This window comes from Epinephelus fuscoguttatus, linkage group LG15, assembly GCF_011397635.1.
Source record: "Epinephelus fuscoguttatus linkage group LG15, E.fuscoguttatus.final_Chr_v1".
NCBI classification, from domain to species: domain Eukaryota; kingdom Metazoa; phylum Chordata; class Actinopteri; order Perciformes; family Serranidae; genus Epinephelus; species Epinephelus fuscoguttatus.
Genome location: NC_064766.1, coordinates 3,571,192 through 3,585,588, shown reverse-complemented (window position 1 = coordinate 3,585,588; position 14,397 = coordinate 3,571,192). Strand labels below are relative to the sequence as shown.

The 14,397-nt window shown below is 42.1% G+C and overlaps 1 protein-coding gene across 1 annotated transcript in view; it reads left to right on the top strand.

The window, feature by feature from the left end:
- Nucleotides 1–7,451: 7,451 nt before the first annotated feature.
- The window catches only part of xkr4 (XK related 4), a 59,437-nt gene continuing 52,491 nt past the window's right edge, over nt 7,452–14,397 (top strand). The window contains exon 1 of the mRNA XM_049599421.1: nt 7,452–8,722. Within this exon, the coding sequence (XP_049455378.1) occupies nt 8,028–8,722 (695 nt within the window). The 5' untranslated portion in view covers nt 7,452–8,027. The remainder of the gene's footprint in view (nt 8,723–14,397) is intronic.

Genomic DNA, 14,397 nt, shown 5'->3' with positions numbered 1-14,397 from the left:
CCAAAGGCATAGGTTTTGTTTTGTTTCTTCTGCTAGGAGTTTGCATGTTCTCCCCGTGTCATCATGGGTTTTCTCCGGGTACTCCGGCTTCCTCCCACAGTCCAAAGACATGCAGGTTGGGGATAGGTTAATTGGTGACTTGTGAATGTGAGTGTGAATGGTTGTCTGTCTCTATGTGTCAGCCCTGCAATAGTCTGGCGACCTGTCCAGGGTGTACCCTGCTTCTCGCCCAATGTCAGCTGGGATAGGCTCCAGCCCCCCCCCCCCGCGACCCTCAAGAGGATAAGCCGCTGTTTTTTTCAAGTCATTGTTGAAACATGGAGGACATTAAGTGTCAAGGTTGCCAAAAAATAAATACTGGTCGATATCTGTGGTTTGCAGAAACGACAATGCCAACATTTATCCTGCCAACTGGGCTGGTCAAACACTTGATTTCCAGTATTCTGCTTAATTTTTTGCAATTTATGGTGGAAATGTCATTTATTGAAGGAAAACTCAAATTCAGGCACCGGAGACAATGCAAAATAGAAATATAATGTAATTTAATGCAGTAAGATTCTCAGGTATTCTGTATGGCTTCCAAATATTTATTCTCCTGTAGATCAACTTTACTGCTGAATCAGCACACCTGTAAGCATGATTAACTCTTCCCTCTTCTTTTGTTTGGGGAAGAAACCTCTTTAAATGTGCATGTGGTACCTCTTTATATCAATGACACATTACTTTTGAATTCCTTTGAAAGCCTCGTTCTTAGTCTTTTACATCTGACCTGGAAAACCTCGCAGCCACTTTTATTTGTTATAGTGTACCATGCTCCTGGCCTATCCAGTTTAGTTCTTAAATCAAATAAAGTTATTATTGTAGGTGATTTTAACATTCATGTTGATGTTGATAATGACTCCCTGGTTACCGCGTTTATCTCATTATTCCATTGGCTTCAGTCAGGGTGTACATAAACCCACTCACTGTTTTAACCATACCCTCGATCTAGTTCTGACATATGGAATTGAAATTGATAATCTAAAAGTCTTTCCACAGAATCCCTCGCTATCAGATCATTATTTAATACCTTTTTATTTCTTTTTACTCGACTACATGCCACTCAGCAACAGTTACTACAAACGGAACCAATCTGCCCTCAAACACAGCTATAAGACCTAATATATTTCTAGATAGCTTCTCCCCAATTTCTCTTCAACAATTGACCCCAAGAATGAGGCGCACATTGAGTAGTCGGGTCTCACAAAAGCTCCACGTGGAAGCAAACTTTGTTGGTATTAATCCGGCCATCTAATTAAAATTTGGCTGAATAAATCAGTGGTGCTTAAAGCCTTGATCACATTACTTGATATTTCTGTACCAAGCACGCGTTTGCCGGTCTTGGAGTCGGTAAAATGCCAGACACATGCCTGAGGAACGCCAAACCTGACACGGCTGCTGCTTGTCAGGCGCCTGATGCCGGGGAAGAATTGCCACTAATGTGGGAAAAGATAACTGATAAGATTTTGGAGTCAGTCAATAAGCGATTCGACCTTTTAGATGGCAGAATTGAAACACTGATGAACACTCAATTAGCACTGACTGAAAGATTGGTTGTTGTCGAGGAGCAAGGCTCAGATCATGAGCGGCGTATACACGTGCTGGAGATGAGTCTTGTAGACATGAAAAAACTTTTAAAATAGATTGATGATTTGGTGGGGTGCTCGAGACACAACAACATCAAGATAGTGGGAATACCAGAGGGTGAGGAGAGCAGCAGTCCCACTGAGTTTGTCGCTGGATTCCTGCCGAAGTTACTCAGGGCAAGCAAGTTAGGGAAGCCTGTGACGGTGGACCATGCACATTGCATCCCTGTGCCCAGACCCACGGATGGTAAGAGCCCACGGAGCATCATCACCAGGATTCATTTCTACCAGGAGAAAGAATTGATCCTATGTCTAAGTCGACAGCAACAGATGATGTATAATGAGCATCGAGTCTGCATTTACCCTGACTACACCGCAGAGGTGATGGCACAGAGATGAGGTTTTTGTGAGGTGACCCAAGCGCTCAGGGAGGGTCGGCGCAGCCAGACCTTTCTTTTCTTGAGAAAGGTGTGGTGAGCGAGACTAAGGGAGAGGGTGTAAAGTACAGCCTGCGCTTTCCAGCCAAGCTCCATGTCCACTACAAGGATCAGGTAAAGGTGTTTACCTCCCCACAAGACGCTAAGCCTTTCATAGAACAAGAGCTTAAACTGTAACTGCGTGTGAATGTAAGCCTCCTCAATGGAGAATGTGGAGAGAACTTACGACTGTCTGTGGCTATTTTTGATTTCATCTGAATCGATGACACCGGATTAAATTCCATATTAAGTACATTATTTTTTATTTTCTTCCACTGTGGAGTGACTGTTTCGCAGTGTATTATTTCATTGTCACATTGAACTGTTTTACTGGAGGGACTTTCAGCCACAGGCTATGTGCCCTGTGTTTCCCCTTGATTATGGGGTAGTTATTGGCATTATAGAGGCACTATGTTTGATATCTCAGCTCAGTTTGTTTGCCTTGACGCTACATCATTTATGCATGATATATTTGAGCAACCATGCATTACATGAAAAATATTATTGGTGATCTGAGCAGTGATCATTTGTTTTCTATCTGTTTTATTTATTTTAAAAAAAATCATGTAAAAAAAAAAAAAACATAAAAGATAAAATTACAGTAACCTCATGGAATGTAAGGGGCCTTAGAAACAATGCAAAATGTGGAAAGTTTTTTTCTCATTTGAATTCACTGAAGTCAGATATTTTACATTTACAAGAGACTCACACTATTACTGAACATAAATTAAAGACCAGTTGGATTTTTCAGGTGTTCCACACACCTTTTACAACTCAAGCAACAGGTGTTGCAATTCTGTTTTGTAATAATATCCCTTTTCTACTTCAATCCAAGGTTATAGATCCAAATGGGAGATTTATTCTGATTTCTGGTCATATTAGTTCATTTCCAATTACTTTGTTGAATATATATGGCCCGAACTTGGATGATCCTGCTTTTTTAAGAAAGGTTTTTGAACTACTCCCAGATGATGGTGCATCCAGGGTTGTTAATTCAATTCAATTCAATTCAATTCAATTTTATTTATAAAGCCCAATATCACAAATCACAATTTGCCTCACAGGGCTTTACAGCATACGACATCCCTCTGTCCTTATGACCCTCACAGCGGATAAGGAAAAACTCCCCAAAAGAACCCCTTTAACGGGGAAAAAAACGGTAGAAACCTCAGGAAGAGCAACTGAGGAGGGATCCTGGTGGAGCCTTTAATTGTTATTTGGATCCATCTCTTGATAGATCATCCTCTAAATCCCCTTCAACAATTAACTCTGTTCAAATATTAAATAACTTGATCAAATCCAGAAACATGGTAGATATTTGGAGAATACAACATCCTCACAAAAAGGAATACTCATTTTATTCACATGTGCATCAAACATATACTAGAATTGATTACTTTATAGAGGAAGCAGGCTTAATCTCCGATATAAGCAATAGTATCATAATAGACTCATTTCTGATCATAGTCCTCTTACAATGCGTCTGCAATCATCTGTTTCCAAACCAAAATTTAATTGGAGATTTAACCCTCTCCTCTTATCTTCACTGGGTTTTAAAGAACACACGACTAAAAATCTGAGAAATGTCTTAGAGATTAATAATAATGGGGAGGTTTCAGACTCCACTCTCTGGGAAGCACTTAAATGCACCATGAGAGGACTTATTATTTCTTTTGAATCATCTAGGAAAAAAGCCAAAATGAAAAGAATGAAAGAAATTGAACAGGAAATCACTCATATAGAAGAAGTATACATCACTACTACAATCTGACTACAATAAGATCCTGAAATTAAAATCTGAATATAACTCAATCCTTGGAGATGAAATTAGTAGTTTATTGTTAAAAACAAAACAGAAACACTTCGAATTAAGTGACATAAACCCCAAAAACTACTTTCAAGACAACTTAAAGGGGAGTTGGCAAAAACTGCTATCCATAAAATTCAGTCAGATGATGGACAGATATTTATGGATCAACAAGATATTAATAATCAGTTTAAAGAATTTTATTCCAATCTCTATACTTCAAATTCCAATGCAACAGGGGAAGCTGAATTAGCTGAAGCAATTAAATCATTCCCCACAGGTAAATCCCCTGGACCGGATGGGTGTGGTGCCGAATTTTACCAAGCGTTTCATGACGCTTTTCATGATGAAAACACTAAAGCAGCGGTCTTGACACTAGATGCTCAGAAAGCTTTCGATTCCATTGAATGGCAGTACTTACTGGAAACTTTGAGGAAGTTTGGATTTGGGGAGACTTTTGTGGACTGGATCACAATGATGTATCACTCTCCCAAGTCACCTGTCATAACAAACAATGTGTCCTCTGTTATAGTTTGAGAGGGGAAAATTCCACAAAGTGGAAACATAAGTTAGTTATAAGCAGTCATTTATGGACATTTATAAAAGTCAAGAGCTCCCTAATTCATGTTATTCAAAATTGTTTAGATATTTTATGTTCATTTTGTTATTTAATGTTGGATATATGCGTCATATTATGTTAAACTGTGTGACTGTTAATTTTTTTTGTAATGAAAGTACAGTAGGATAATGTAAAAAAGGGGCAGGACATGATAAGCTCTGCTTCCTCCTGTCCCCCCTCGAAAACAAATGTATTTTTTTTTATTATTTATTTTATTTTTATTGTATTTGTATGAATTATTTTTGTATTATTATTATTATTATTATTGTATTGTTTTTATTCGAGGGAAATAAAGATCAAATCAAATCAAACTGGACAAAAAAGTGAATCAATGCCAACTGGAGAAAATATAGCTTTACAGAACTGCCCAGTAAAAATCGTTCAGGAATCACATACCTTGGACTTAAGATATCAAAAAATCCCAAATCTTTGTTTAAACTGAATCTCCTTGAAGCCACTGATAAATTAAAATGCAGCATAGAATACAGGAGGACCTTGCCACTGTCCTTGAATGGCAGAGTAAATGCCATGAAGATCTTTACCAAAATGTCTGTATCTTCAAAGCTTACCGGTATTTATACCGGCTGACGATTTTAAAGAAAATTGATACAATCATTTTAGATTTCATCTGATGTTACAAAAAACACAGATTATTTATTTAGGCCCACTCTGGATGGAGGTCTCTGGGTCTCCCAGTATTTAAAGATTTTTTTAAGATATTTTTTAGGGCATTTTTGCCTTTAATTGATAGGATAGTAAAGTGTGAAAAGGGGAGAGAGAGAGGGAGAGACACGCAGCAAAGGGCCACAGGCCGGAGTCGAACCCAGGCCGCCGCGGCAACAGCCCCGTACATAGGGCGTCTGCTCCACCACCAAACCACCGACGCCCTTATTTAAAGATTATTATCGGGCAACTAATGCAACTGGGATTTCCAGACCATGGGCTCTAGTTTCCCGGCGCAGCGCAAGGGGGGGCAAGGTGGCGCAGGGTGGCGAACCCCGCGCAGAACTAGTTTCGAGCAGCGCAACCCGAGGCGCGCTCAGTTTGGTAGTTTGGCAGACCGAGGTGCACTGAGATGGGTGTGGCGGCGCAGCAGGGGGAGGTGTCGACAGATCCAGCTTGGCGCAGTGATAGTTTCGTGCCAAAAGGCTTCGCCGAAGGTGCGCTAAAAGCTCGCCAGCTGAAACCACGTCTACTGTCAGCGCAGGCGGAGCGCAGCCGGTGTAAGTGGAAGTTTGGCTGACCGGCGGACAGTGCGCACACGTCACCAAAACCTCACAGGCAGGTTTCCAGAATATCAGGCACATTAACGATGCAATAAATACCCAAAAAACACTATTCAATGCAACTATCTGCAATCAGCACATAAATGTATCTCTATATCGACTGTCCCGTCACATCTGATGTCAGATCAAAGGGGACTGGCACCGTTTGGCACGTTTGGCACGCGTAATGGAAACCCAACCTGATTTGATTAATAAAACTAATGAGTTCACATCCCTCTCAGCCAGCCACAAACAGCCACAGCATCAGATAGGGAGTATATATTCAGCATCTGTCATCTTAGAAAAGTCAAAAGAAAAGAAACAGAGTGAGACTGCGAGAGAGAAAGAGAGAGCGCGCGCGCACATGAGAGAAACGCAACATTGATTTACAATTGTGGTGACCTCCTCCCAGGCTACCTTTGCATCATCAGCCCATGGAGGTCTGCTCACAGTTCCGTATATTCGGACACTGCGAGCTTGGACCTCCCGGACCAAAACATCAGTTTCCTCCTGGGAGAAGTTTGGCCGTCTGACTCTGCTGCTCTCTTCTGCCATGGTGAATTGAGTAAACTGTCATTACGCCTTCGCGCTGCACATTTAAGGGCGAGGAGAGGGGCTCATTTGATTGGTGTGATGTGTGTAAAACCCACTCCACGCCTTCTCTCCTCCCTCTTTCCGACTTGCGCAGGTAGGAGGGACGGAGGTGGGATAGAGGAGTAGCTGCGGCAGGCGCACGGTGTGCCAAACATGCAAAATCCTCCTGGCCACACCCAGTTGGCGAAGCGCAGGTGCGCTGCGCCTCCGCCTCACCCGGTCTGTGAAACTAGAGTCCCATGAATCACTTAACTCTGCCCCCCTCTGGATAAAACTGGAACTCACGTCCTTACTAAAGCCACATGTCTCAGTGTCTTCCTTACTGTTTACCAATACTGCATCACCTGTTAAATCAGTAAGTCACAGTTTTGTCGTCAGAAATTCATTCAAGATACTCAATCAAATTAAAAATGTTTACAATATTCCTAATGTATCAATATATGCACCAATCTGTCAAAATCATGCCAGTATTGCTGGACAGTAGATTTGCTGCATGGAGTGTAAAAGGTTTTAAATGTATAAATGACTTTTAGACGGCAAGTTTGCATCTTTTGGTCAATTAGGTCAGAAGTATATAAGTATATATATATAACAACAGAGTAAAAAAAAAAAGGAATTAATAAGTATATCTTCTTCTTCTTCTTCTTCTTCTTCTTCTTCCATTTTAGTTCTTTAGGTCTGGGTCTGTTTTCCTGATTTAATGCGTCAGTATACAGTGCTATTTTGGACAAAAGTATTCTTTCAACTGTGTGGCAACAGCTTGGAAAAAAGGTTTTGAGTCTGAGATAATCTTTTGTCGGACAAATGAAGTATTGTGCTGCACAGTCTAAATGATGTGACTGCTGAGAGCTGATACAAACTGTGAGTATGAAGTTGAAGTTTGTGCAGGAGCTGCTGAGTATCAGTAACTGTCCATGGTGCTGAAACCAGTCTGCTCTCTCCTGCTCACGTTTTTCTATCCTGCCTCACATGGCAGGCTGCATGCTGACAGGTAAACTGTAAGGGTGATTTCTTTGCCCCGCTGCAATGGGAGATTTCGACGAGAGTAGTCTTTACTTTGCGGTGTGACGGAGCTCAAACGGTATGCAAACAGCCGAGAGACAGAGAGACGGGCAGAAAGAGGGAGAGAGTCATCGAGAGAGAGAGAGGGGAGGATGATGTCATAGTTTTTAGTCTGTGCCATAGAAGAAGCAGATGGATGCAAGCTTCCTCCTTTTCTTGAGTTCCTGTCTCCATCTCCATCTCCATCCCCAACATCGGCCTCAGCATCAGGACTCATCGAGGACAAAGAGTGACAAACCACACAAGCAGAGTCTGTTCGGGTAAACTGTCTGCAGGTGGAGGAAACAAAGCGGAAAGCCTTCCTGTTGATGGATGTGAGCGGATCATCAGCCGAAGGAGAAGTCCGATAAAGACGTGATATGGACCAAAATATCGGAGCAAGCACTGGGTCAGTCCTCTTTTCTGTCTTTATTCTGTATTATGAGCAGGCAGCAGTCTAGAGGAGCTAGTCCTGCCCAGAAAGGAGGAGGAGGAGGAGAGACACACAGAAGGGTGTCGACGGAGAGAGGCAGGGGTAGAGGAGAAGAGGAGGGGAGGAACGGAAGAAAAATAATAGAGTAATATTACAAGCTTCCAATAATGGCGGCTAAATCGGACGGGGTCCTGAAGATGAAGAAGAGCGACGTGGCCTTCACCCCCCTGCAGAACTCCGAGCACTCTGGCTCGGTGCAGGGGCTCCACCCGGGCGCCCAGCCCGACTCTGCGGGCACCGGGGACGGAGACTTCGTCAACGGGGAGTCGCGGTGTTGCGGCGGCGGAGGCTCCAACTCGACGTGCCTTCGCCTTGGCAGAGAGCAGCAGAAATACACAGTGTGGGACTGCTTGTGGATCGTAGCCGCAGTGGCCGTGTATCTGGCCGATGTGGGCACCGACGTGTGGCTGTCGGTCGACTACTACCTCCGCCGCGACTACTGGTGGTTCGGCCTGACGCTCTTCTTCGTGGTGCTGGGCTCCTTCTCGGTCCAGCTTTTTAGCTTCAGATGGTTCGTCCATGACTTCAGCACCGAGGACGGAGCCGAATCCGCCGCCGATTGCTCTCACATGGATGGGAATAAGCTGCTGAGCGGCTCGGCCTCGCACGGCGACGTTACCGCTCAACACCACCCGGCTACGCCGCAGAGACAGGCGTCGACCGCCAGCAAGAACACCACGACCAACAGCACCGCGAGCACTGCGGTGGGCAGCAGGAGTAGGAAGCGATCGGCCTACTACTCCTTCTGCGTCTGGTTCGGCCAGTCCGTCATCCACATCCTCCAGCTGGGCCAGATATGGAGGTAGGACAGAGGCTGGGATGGAGGCCTTGGGATGGCTCACAGTGATGGTGTGTGTATGTGTTTGTTTATGTGTGGAATAAATGAATGAATGAGCAGAGGGCTGCTCTGACAGTAGTTGGCACCATGGTGGCCTCTGAATAGTGCCAACTCTTACAGTGTGGCTACCAGCTGCCATCTTTAGCATGCTCCCTTCTGCAGGGCCAGCACACATGATACTGTGGGAGGCTCTCAGCTCACTTATCTGCCATATCCCACCAACACAAGCTAAACAGGAATGATACTTTCCATCCTTTAGTAGAAAGACAGGGAGTTGGCCCTGCTGTCAGTCATACCTGGTGGTGTTCAGCAGTAATGCCGCTGATGCTGAGGAGACTTTCTCTTTTAGTGCCACTGGAAGGAACTTCCTGAGCAGCTTCTGGGTGGAGTCTTGAATTTGAATGACCAGGATATATGTTGGCGATTGACAACAGTTAGCCCACAGTCATTCATTAAATCTATGTAGAAACAATTATCATGCAGCAGACAATTTACTGAGAATAAAAAGTGAAGCCTACAGGCAGACCAATAGGCTGCTGACATGAGATGCACGTGCTGTACAGTAACCAGTGTTGGAACAAATATGCAGAATCTTTATTTCAGTAAATGTATAGGGATGCACAATATTGGATTTTTTTGCCGATATCCAATATGCTGATATTATTGTGCTTATAAATATATAATAAGATAAGATAAACTTTATTGTCCAAAGCGGAAATTTGTTTTGTAGTTATGTGTGTGTGTGTGTGTGTGTGTATCTATGTATCTATCTATCTTTATCTATCTATCTATCTATCTATTATATATATATATATATATGTGTGTGTGTGTGTGTGTGTGTGTGCGTGCGTGCGTGCGTGCGTGTGTTCTTAAAATAACAAAACTAAAGACCTCTCATTAAGAAACTTTTGACTAAGATATTATTGAATTTTTAAAACTGTACTATAGTGGTTTTTGATCTGGACCTGGTTTTATGTGCTCTACATGTGAAAAAAAAACAGTGAATGCATCTCCCCTTTTTGCATTCTCAGAAATAGAATGAAGGTATCACAAAAGGTTTGAATATACCTTCAGTGTGTCTCAAATGGCATAATTCTGTACTAAACACTTAACTGTTTGCAATGTGCTGTCTGTTTGGAAAAAGCCATTGTTACTTTCAATATGTGCAAAACGGCAGTGTGTGACTTGAGACAACACTACCCTGCTGAAATTGGTGCACCACAGAAGAAGTACATCATGTACATAGTGTACTACATTTCAGTGTACTAATGGAAGTATGCAGTTTGAGACACACTAATTGCTTTGGCTAAAATATGTTCATGAAAATCCCCAAATGAGTCTAACGTTACGTGAAATATGTTCCCTGTAATGCTTGTTTAAAATCTAGTGCTGCGAGGTGTGACCACTGAAATGTCACTAGTATCTTGTGTTACATGTTGGCTTATGCAGCTAGTTGGGACAGAAATGTCTTGCGAGTGAGTCAAGTTAGCAAGGGCTAGCAGTTTGCTTATCTGCAAAATGCCTGGGAGGTGTGTGTTTAATAATGTATGGATTTTGAATCAGAATTTGTAATCCATGGCTCAGGAGAGAGGCATAGCCTAGCCATACTGAATGTAGGCTCTGCACTAAAGATTTTGGTACTGGCAACATGAGGAAAAACGGCTCTGGTCAGCCATGCTAAAGGGAAAAACAAAAATGCCGCTCAACAGACTGCCAAGGTCTGCCCATGTTTTACGCCTGCTGGAGCCAGGCTAGATTACCTCTTCTACCCAAATGCAACCAATCTCTTGCTACATCCAATGATCTGCTTACCTATTTTAAACTTCCTAAATAAAATAATGGAAATAGCATTAAACATTATGAAAGAGTTATGGAAAAGTTTTGAAAATTCATTGGTAAAAATGTGTGGGAACTCTGTCAACCTTCAACCTCTCCGGGATAATCTAGTGCAGATTTGACAATAGGTTAAGTGTGAAAGTGAAAAAGGCGTAGTCCACTGTGGTCTACATGTAAAAAAGGTCAAATGTCCATTTTTTAAACATTTTTGAATAGAATAAATGTTTCACAAATTTGAAACTATGTTTTAAATAATATATAGCCTCTCTAGGATAATCCAGTCCAGATTTAATCCATCTAACCCATTTTCACAGATAGAAGAAAAGTTTCACAAATCTGAAAGTAGGCTTCAGGTAGTGTTGAGGCTTTACCTTAAATGTCTAACATGTTTTTACAACAATAAGATGTGCCAAAAGCCAAGGTTCAGTTGCTCAGCAATGTAAGTAACTTTCCCTTAAGGGAAAAGTTAAGGGAAAGTTACTTACATTGCTGAGCAACTGAACCTAAATCAGAAGCTGTGAATCGGAAGCTAACTTCAGCGTTTTTGGCCAAATATCGATATCATATTGAAATCGTCATTTGAGACTAGATATTGTCTTAGATTTTGAAAAGCGTAATATTGTAAGTGTCTTTTCCAGTTTTAAAGGCTGCATTAAAGTGCTGTAATTTTCTAAACTTTGCCTTTACCCATTTAGTCATCACATCCACAGTACGGATGATTATTAATCAGAACATTCATTGTGTAAATATTTTGTGAAAGCACCAACAGTCAGCCCTACAATATTGTTGCAATATCAGTATCAAGGTATTTGGCCAAAAGTATTGTGATTTCTCCATATTGCTCAGCCCTAATCTATAACAGTGCAGGGGGGCCGCCAAATTACAGCTTCTTAATTTAATCTTAATTTAAGTTATTTTTTTATTTAAAATGTGTCTGAAAATTAGGGCTGCCCCCGTCTAAGAATTTTCCTAGTCGACCAATAGTCGTCATTTAGGGCGATTAGTCGCCTAGTGGCCGGCATGTTAACAATATCAATTTAATCATTTAATTATATATTTTGGGTGGGGCAACACAATGGTTTGAGTTCAAGGTCTGAGAAAGAATAGTATAAGAAACATTGTTAACACTGTGCTACATTACAGAGAAATACAAAAACCTTCATTAATATAGACCAATATTTTATCGACAAGTGCACGTCACACACTGAGCAAGCCGCCTGTTAATTACTGTCTGCAAAGCAGTAATGATTGTGCTAACTGGCTAATGGGCATGTAGCCATGTTTCAGATGATACGTCATGTTTGTAGTCAATAAATGATGTCAAGTTTACATATCACCTTGGTTTTGTCCTTCACCTTCTTAAAATGATCCCTGTCCGACATGTTATCAGCTAGACCAGGCCCGGAGTGGCTAATTGGGAGGACTGGGACAGTTCCCGGTGGGTGGGTCTTAAGTTGGGCCGCCAGGGCCGGTATTAAGTTGTTGTTTTTTTTCTTTATTGAGCCAGTGTTCAGTTGTTGTTGTTTTTTTTATTGGGCTGGTGTTCAGTCATGGCACTGCAGCTGCTACCGCTGTCCCTGGGCCACCTCCAGTGGCAGCTCTTTTGTGTGCATGGGGGGCGTTCAGATGTAGCGTCTTTTGCGTGCACAAATCCATTACTTTCAGTGTAGACGCGCGTCATGCACGCTCACAAGTCGTAGCGGCGCGCATTCAATGCGACGCGCTTGTTTTTTTCATCCAGTGCACAGCTCCACGGACCTGCTTCTCCCTCCAGTGTTGTGTCAGATCCCGGTTCCCCTGGGGATGTGTCTCTCCTACTGTTTCCCACGGAGCTCTGCCCTGTTAGAAAGGCGAAGGAAGCCCGTATGTGGAAAGACGTCGCCTCCAAGATGTAGAATGTGTAGGCTATTATAGAAGAGAAACACACATTTCAGGACCATGACTTGTATCATCAGAACAGACATGTCCTGAGATTTTCAGCCTCCTTTCATATTTAATAGAGGGGGGACAATACCTGACAGTAATATTCTCAGCTGTCAGGATGTGCCTGCTGACATGTCTGTTCTGATTGTACAAGTCAGCAGGGTAAAGCTCAAGCATGTGGGGCCTCCTTTCATATTTAATAGAGGGGGGGACCGTATCTAAAAGTACTGCTGTCAAGATGCCCCCCGCCACAGGCCTTTGCCACCTTGGTCTCGAAGAAACCCGGGGAAAACCCTGAGAGATAGTGTTATCAGAGAGTGCAACACTTTTTAAAATTTTTCAAATTTAATATTTTTTATTTATTCTTATATTTCATTTCTAAGGTTTGGATATCTCTGAACACTTATTTGAACAGAATATAGATTCTGATATTGTTGAAAAGGATGTTGTGTTGTTAAGAATAATGTTGGAGATGTGCACTCATGTTGAAATAAATCTACATTGTGAAGCAACCCTCACTTACACTGAATTGGAAATATTTTAGAAAAATACACTGAATTACAAGGCTTTAGAGAACAGTGCGCTATTGTTGACCTAACATGTAAGGTTATAATAGGTTGTGATCTAAAGTGGGCCGGTCTGAGGCATGAAACTCCAGGGCTGAAAATGAGTCCCACTCCAGCCCTGAACTAGCCTGTGTAATAACCACAAGTACCAGCCCTGTAAATTAGGGGCCATACAAATGTTGCATCTTGGCGCTACTCTTGTTCCTTTTCTGTGCCAGCTTTCAAGAACATGGTGGCAGGTTGCGTCTGAGATTGCAAAGCAACCTTAACAAGTATTGTATAGCCTATTTAACTGAAATCCTGAGTGGAGAGCTGATCTTCTTCCAGGCGCTGTTTCTAAGTGTGTGGGCCTATCGCCCATGGGAGAGATGTAAACCTCAGACAGCCCTGCACGAAATAATCAACTTTTCCATATTTATCAGTCTGAATATTTACGGAAGAAGGGAAAGATATCTGTCAGCTGTGATTGGTTTGTAACGTGACTCCTGTCTGACTGCTGAACGTGGCCTGAGTCTGCCTTTATTTTGACAAGGTGCAGTTTCACGTCTATTTTATTTTTTTTCCCCAGGCCAAGCAACCAATGAAATCTTGTCAACTAATGACCTCTCTGGTTGATTAACGTTTGGTCTGCGATTGGGGGCAGCCCTACTGAAAATATACTTAACATAAATCCAGCATTTTATTAGCAACAATAAATTGGCTTATTCATGAAACATTTAACACACTCATTTAATTTACAGTATACAACATTAATGCTGTTACCCATGAATCCTTGTGCAATTATGTAAGCTCCAATTAGCTGTACAGACGTTCTTGTGAGCTACAATGGATTGTTTTGTAACTTTTTGATAAAAGAGACTCCACCTCAGACACCGCCAGTGAAAGTGCACAGCGTGAGCCTAATGCACCTAGCCATGCTACAACTGCTGCTAAGTTAGCAGCTACAGGCAGCACAAACAAGAGAAGACCCAAAAATATTCAGAGAATTATCTCAAGTGCAGCTCAGTTTTATACAATATATGTAGTTGGGGGTTCCTGCCTCCTCCTCTCTTTTTTAGCCAAAGGGACCTTGACCTGAAAAATGTTGAAGACCCATATTTTATAAGATGATGATATGGTTTGTATATATAGCTAGTAATCAGCCTACAGGTGTAACATTTCCCTGTGAAAGGTAGTGGAGTGGAATAGCATTGCAAGTAACAGTTATTTTCATAATTACTTTGCAGATTATTTTCTTAGTTAATTGTTTGACCAAATACGTGAGAAAATATCCATCACAGTTTAAATCTCAGAGTCTAACCTGCCATATTAAAA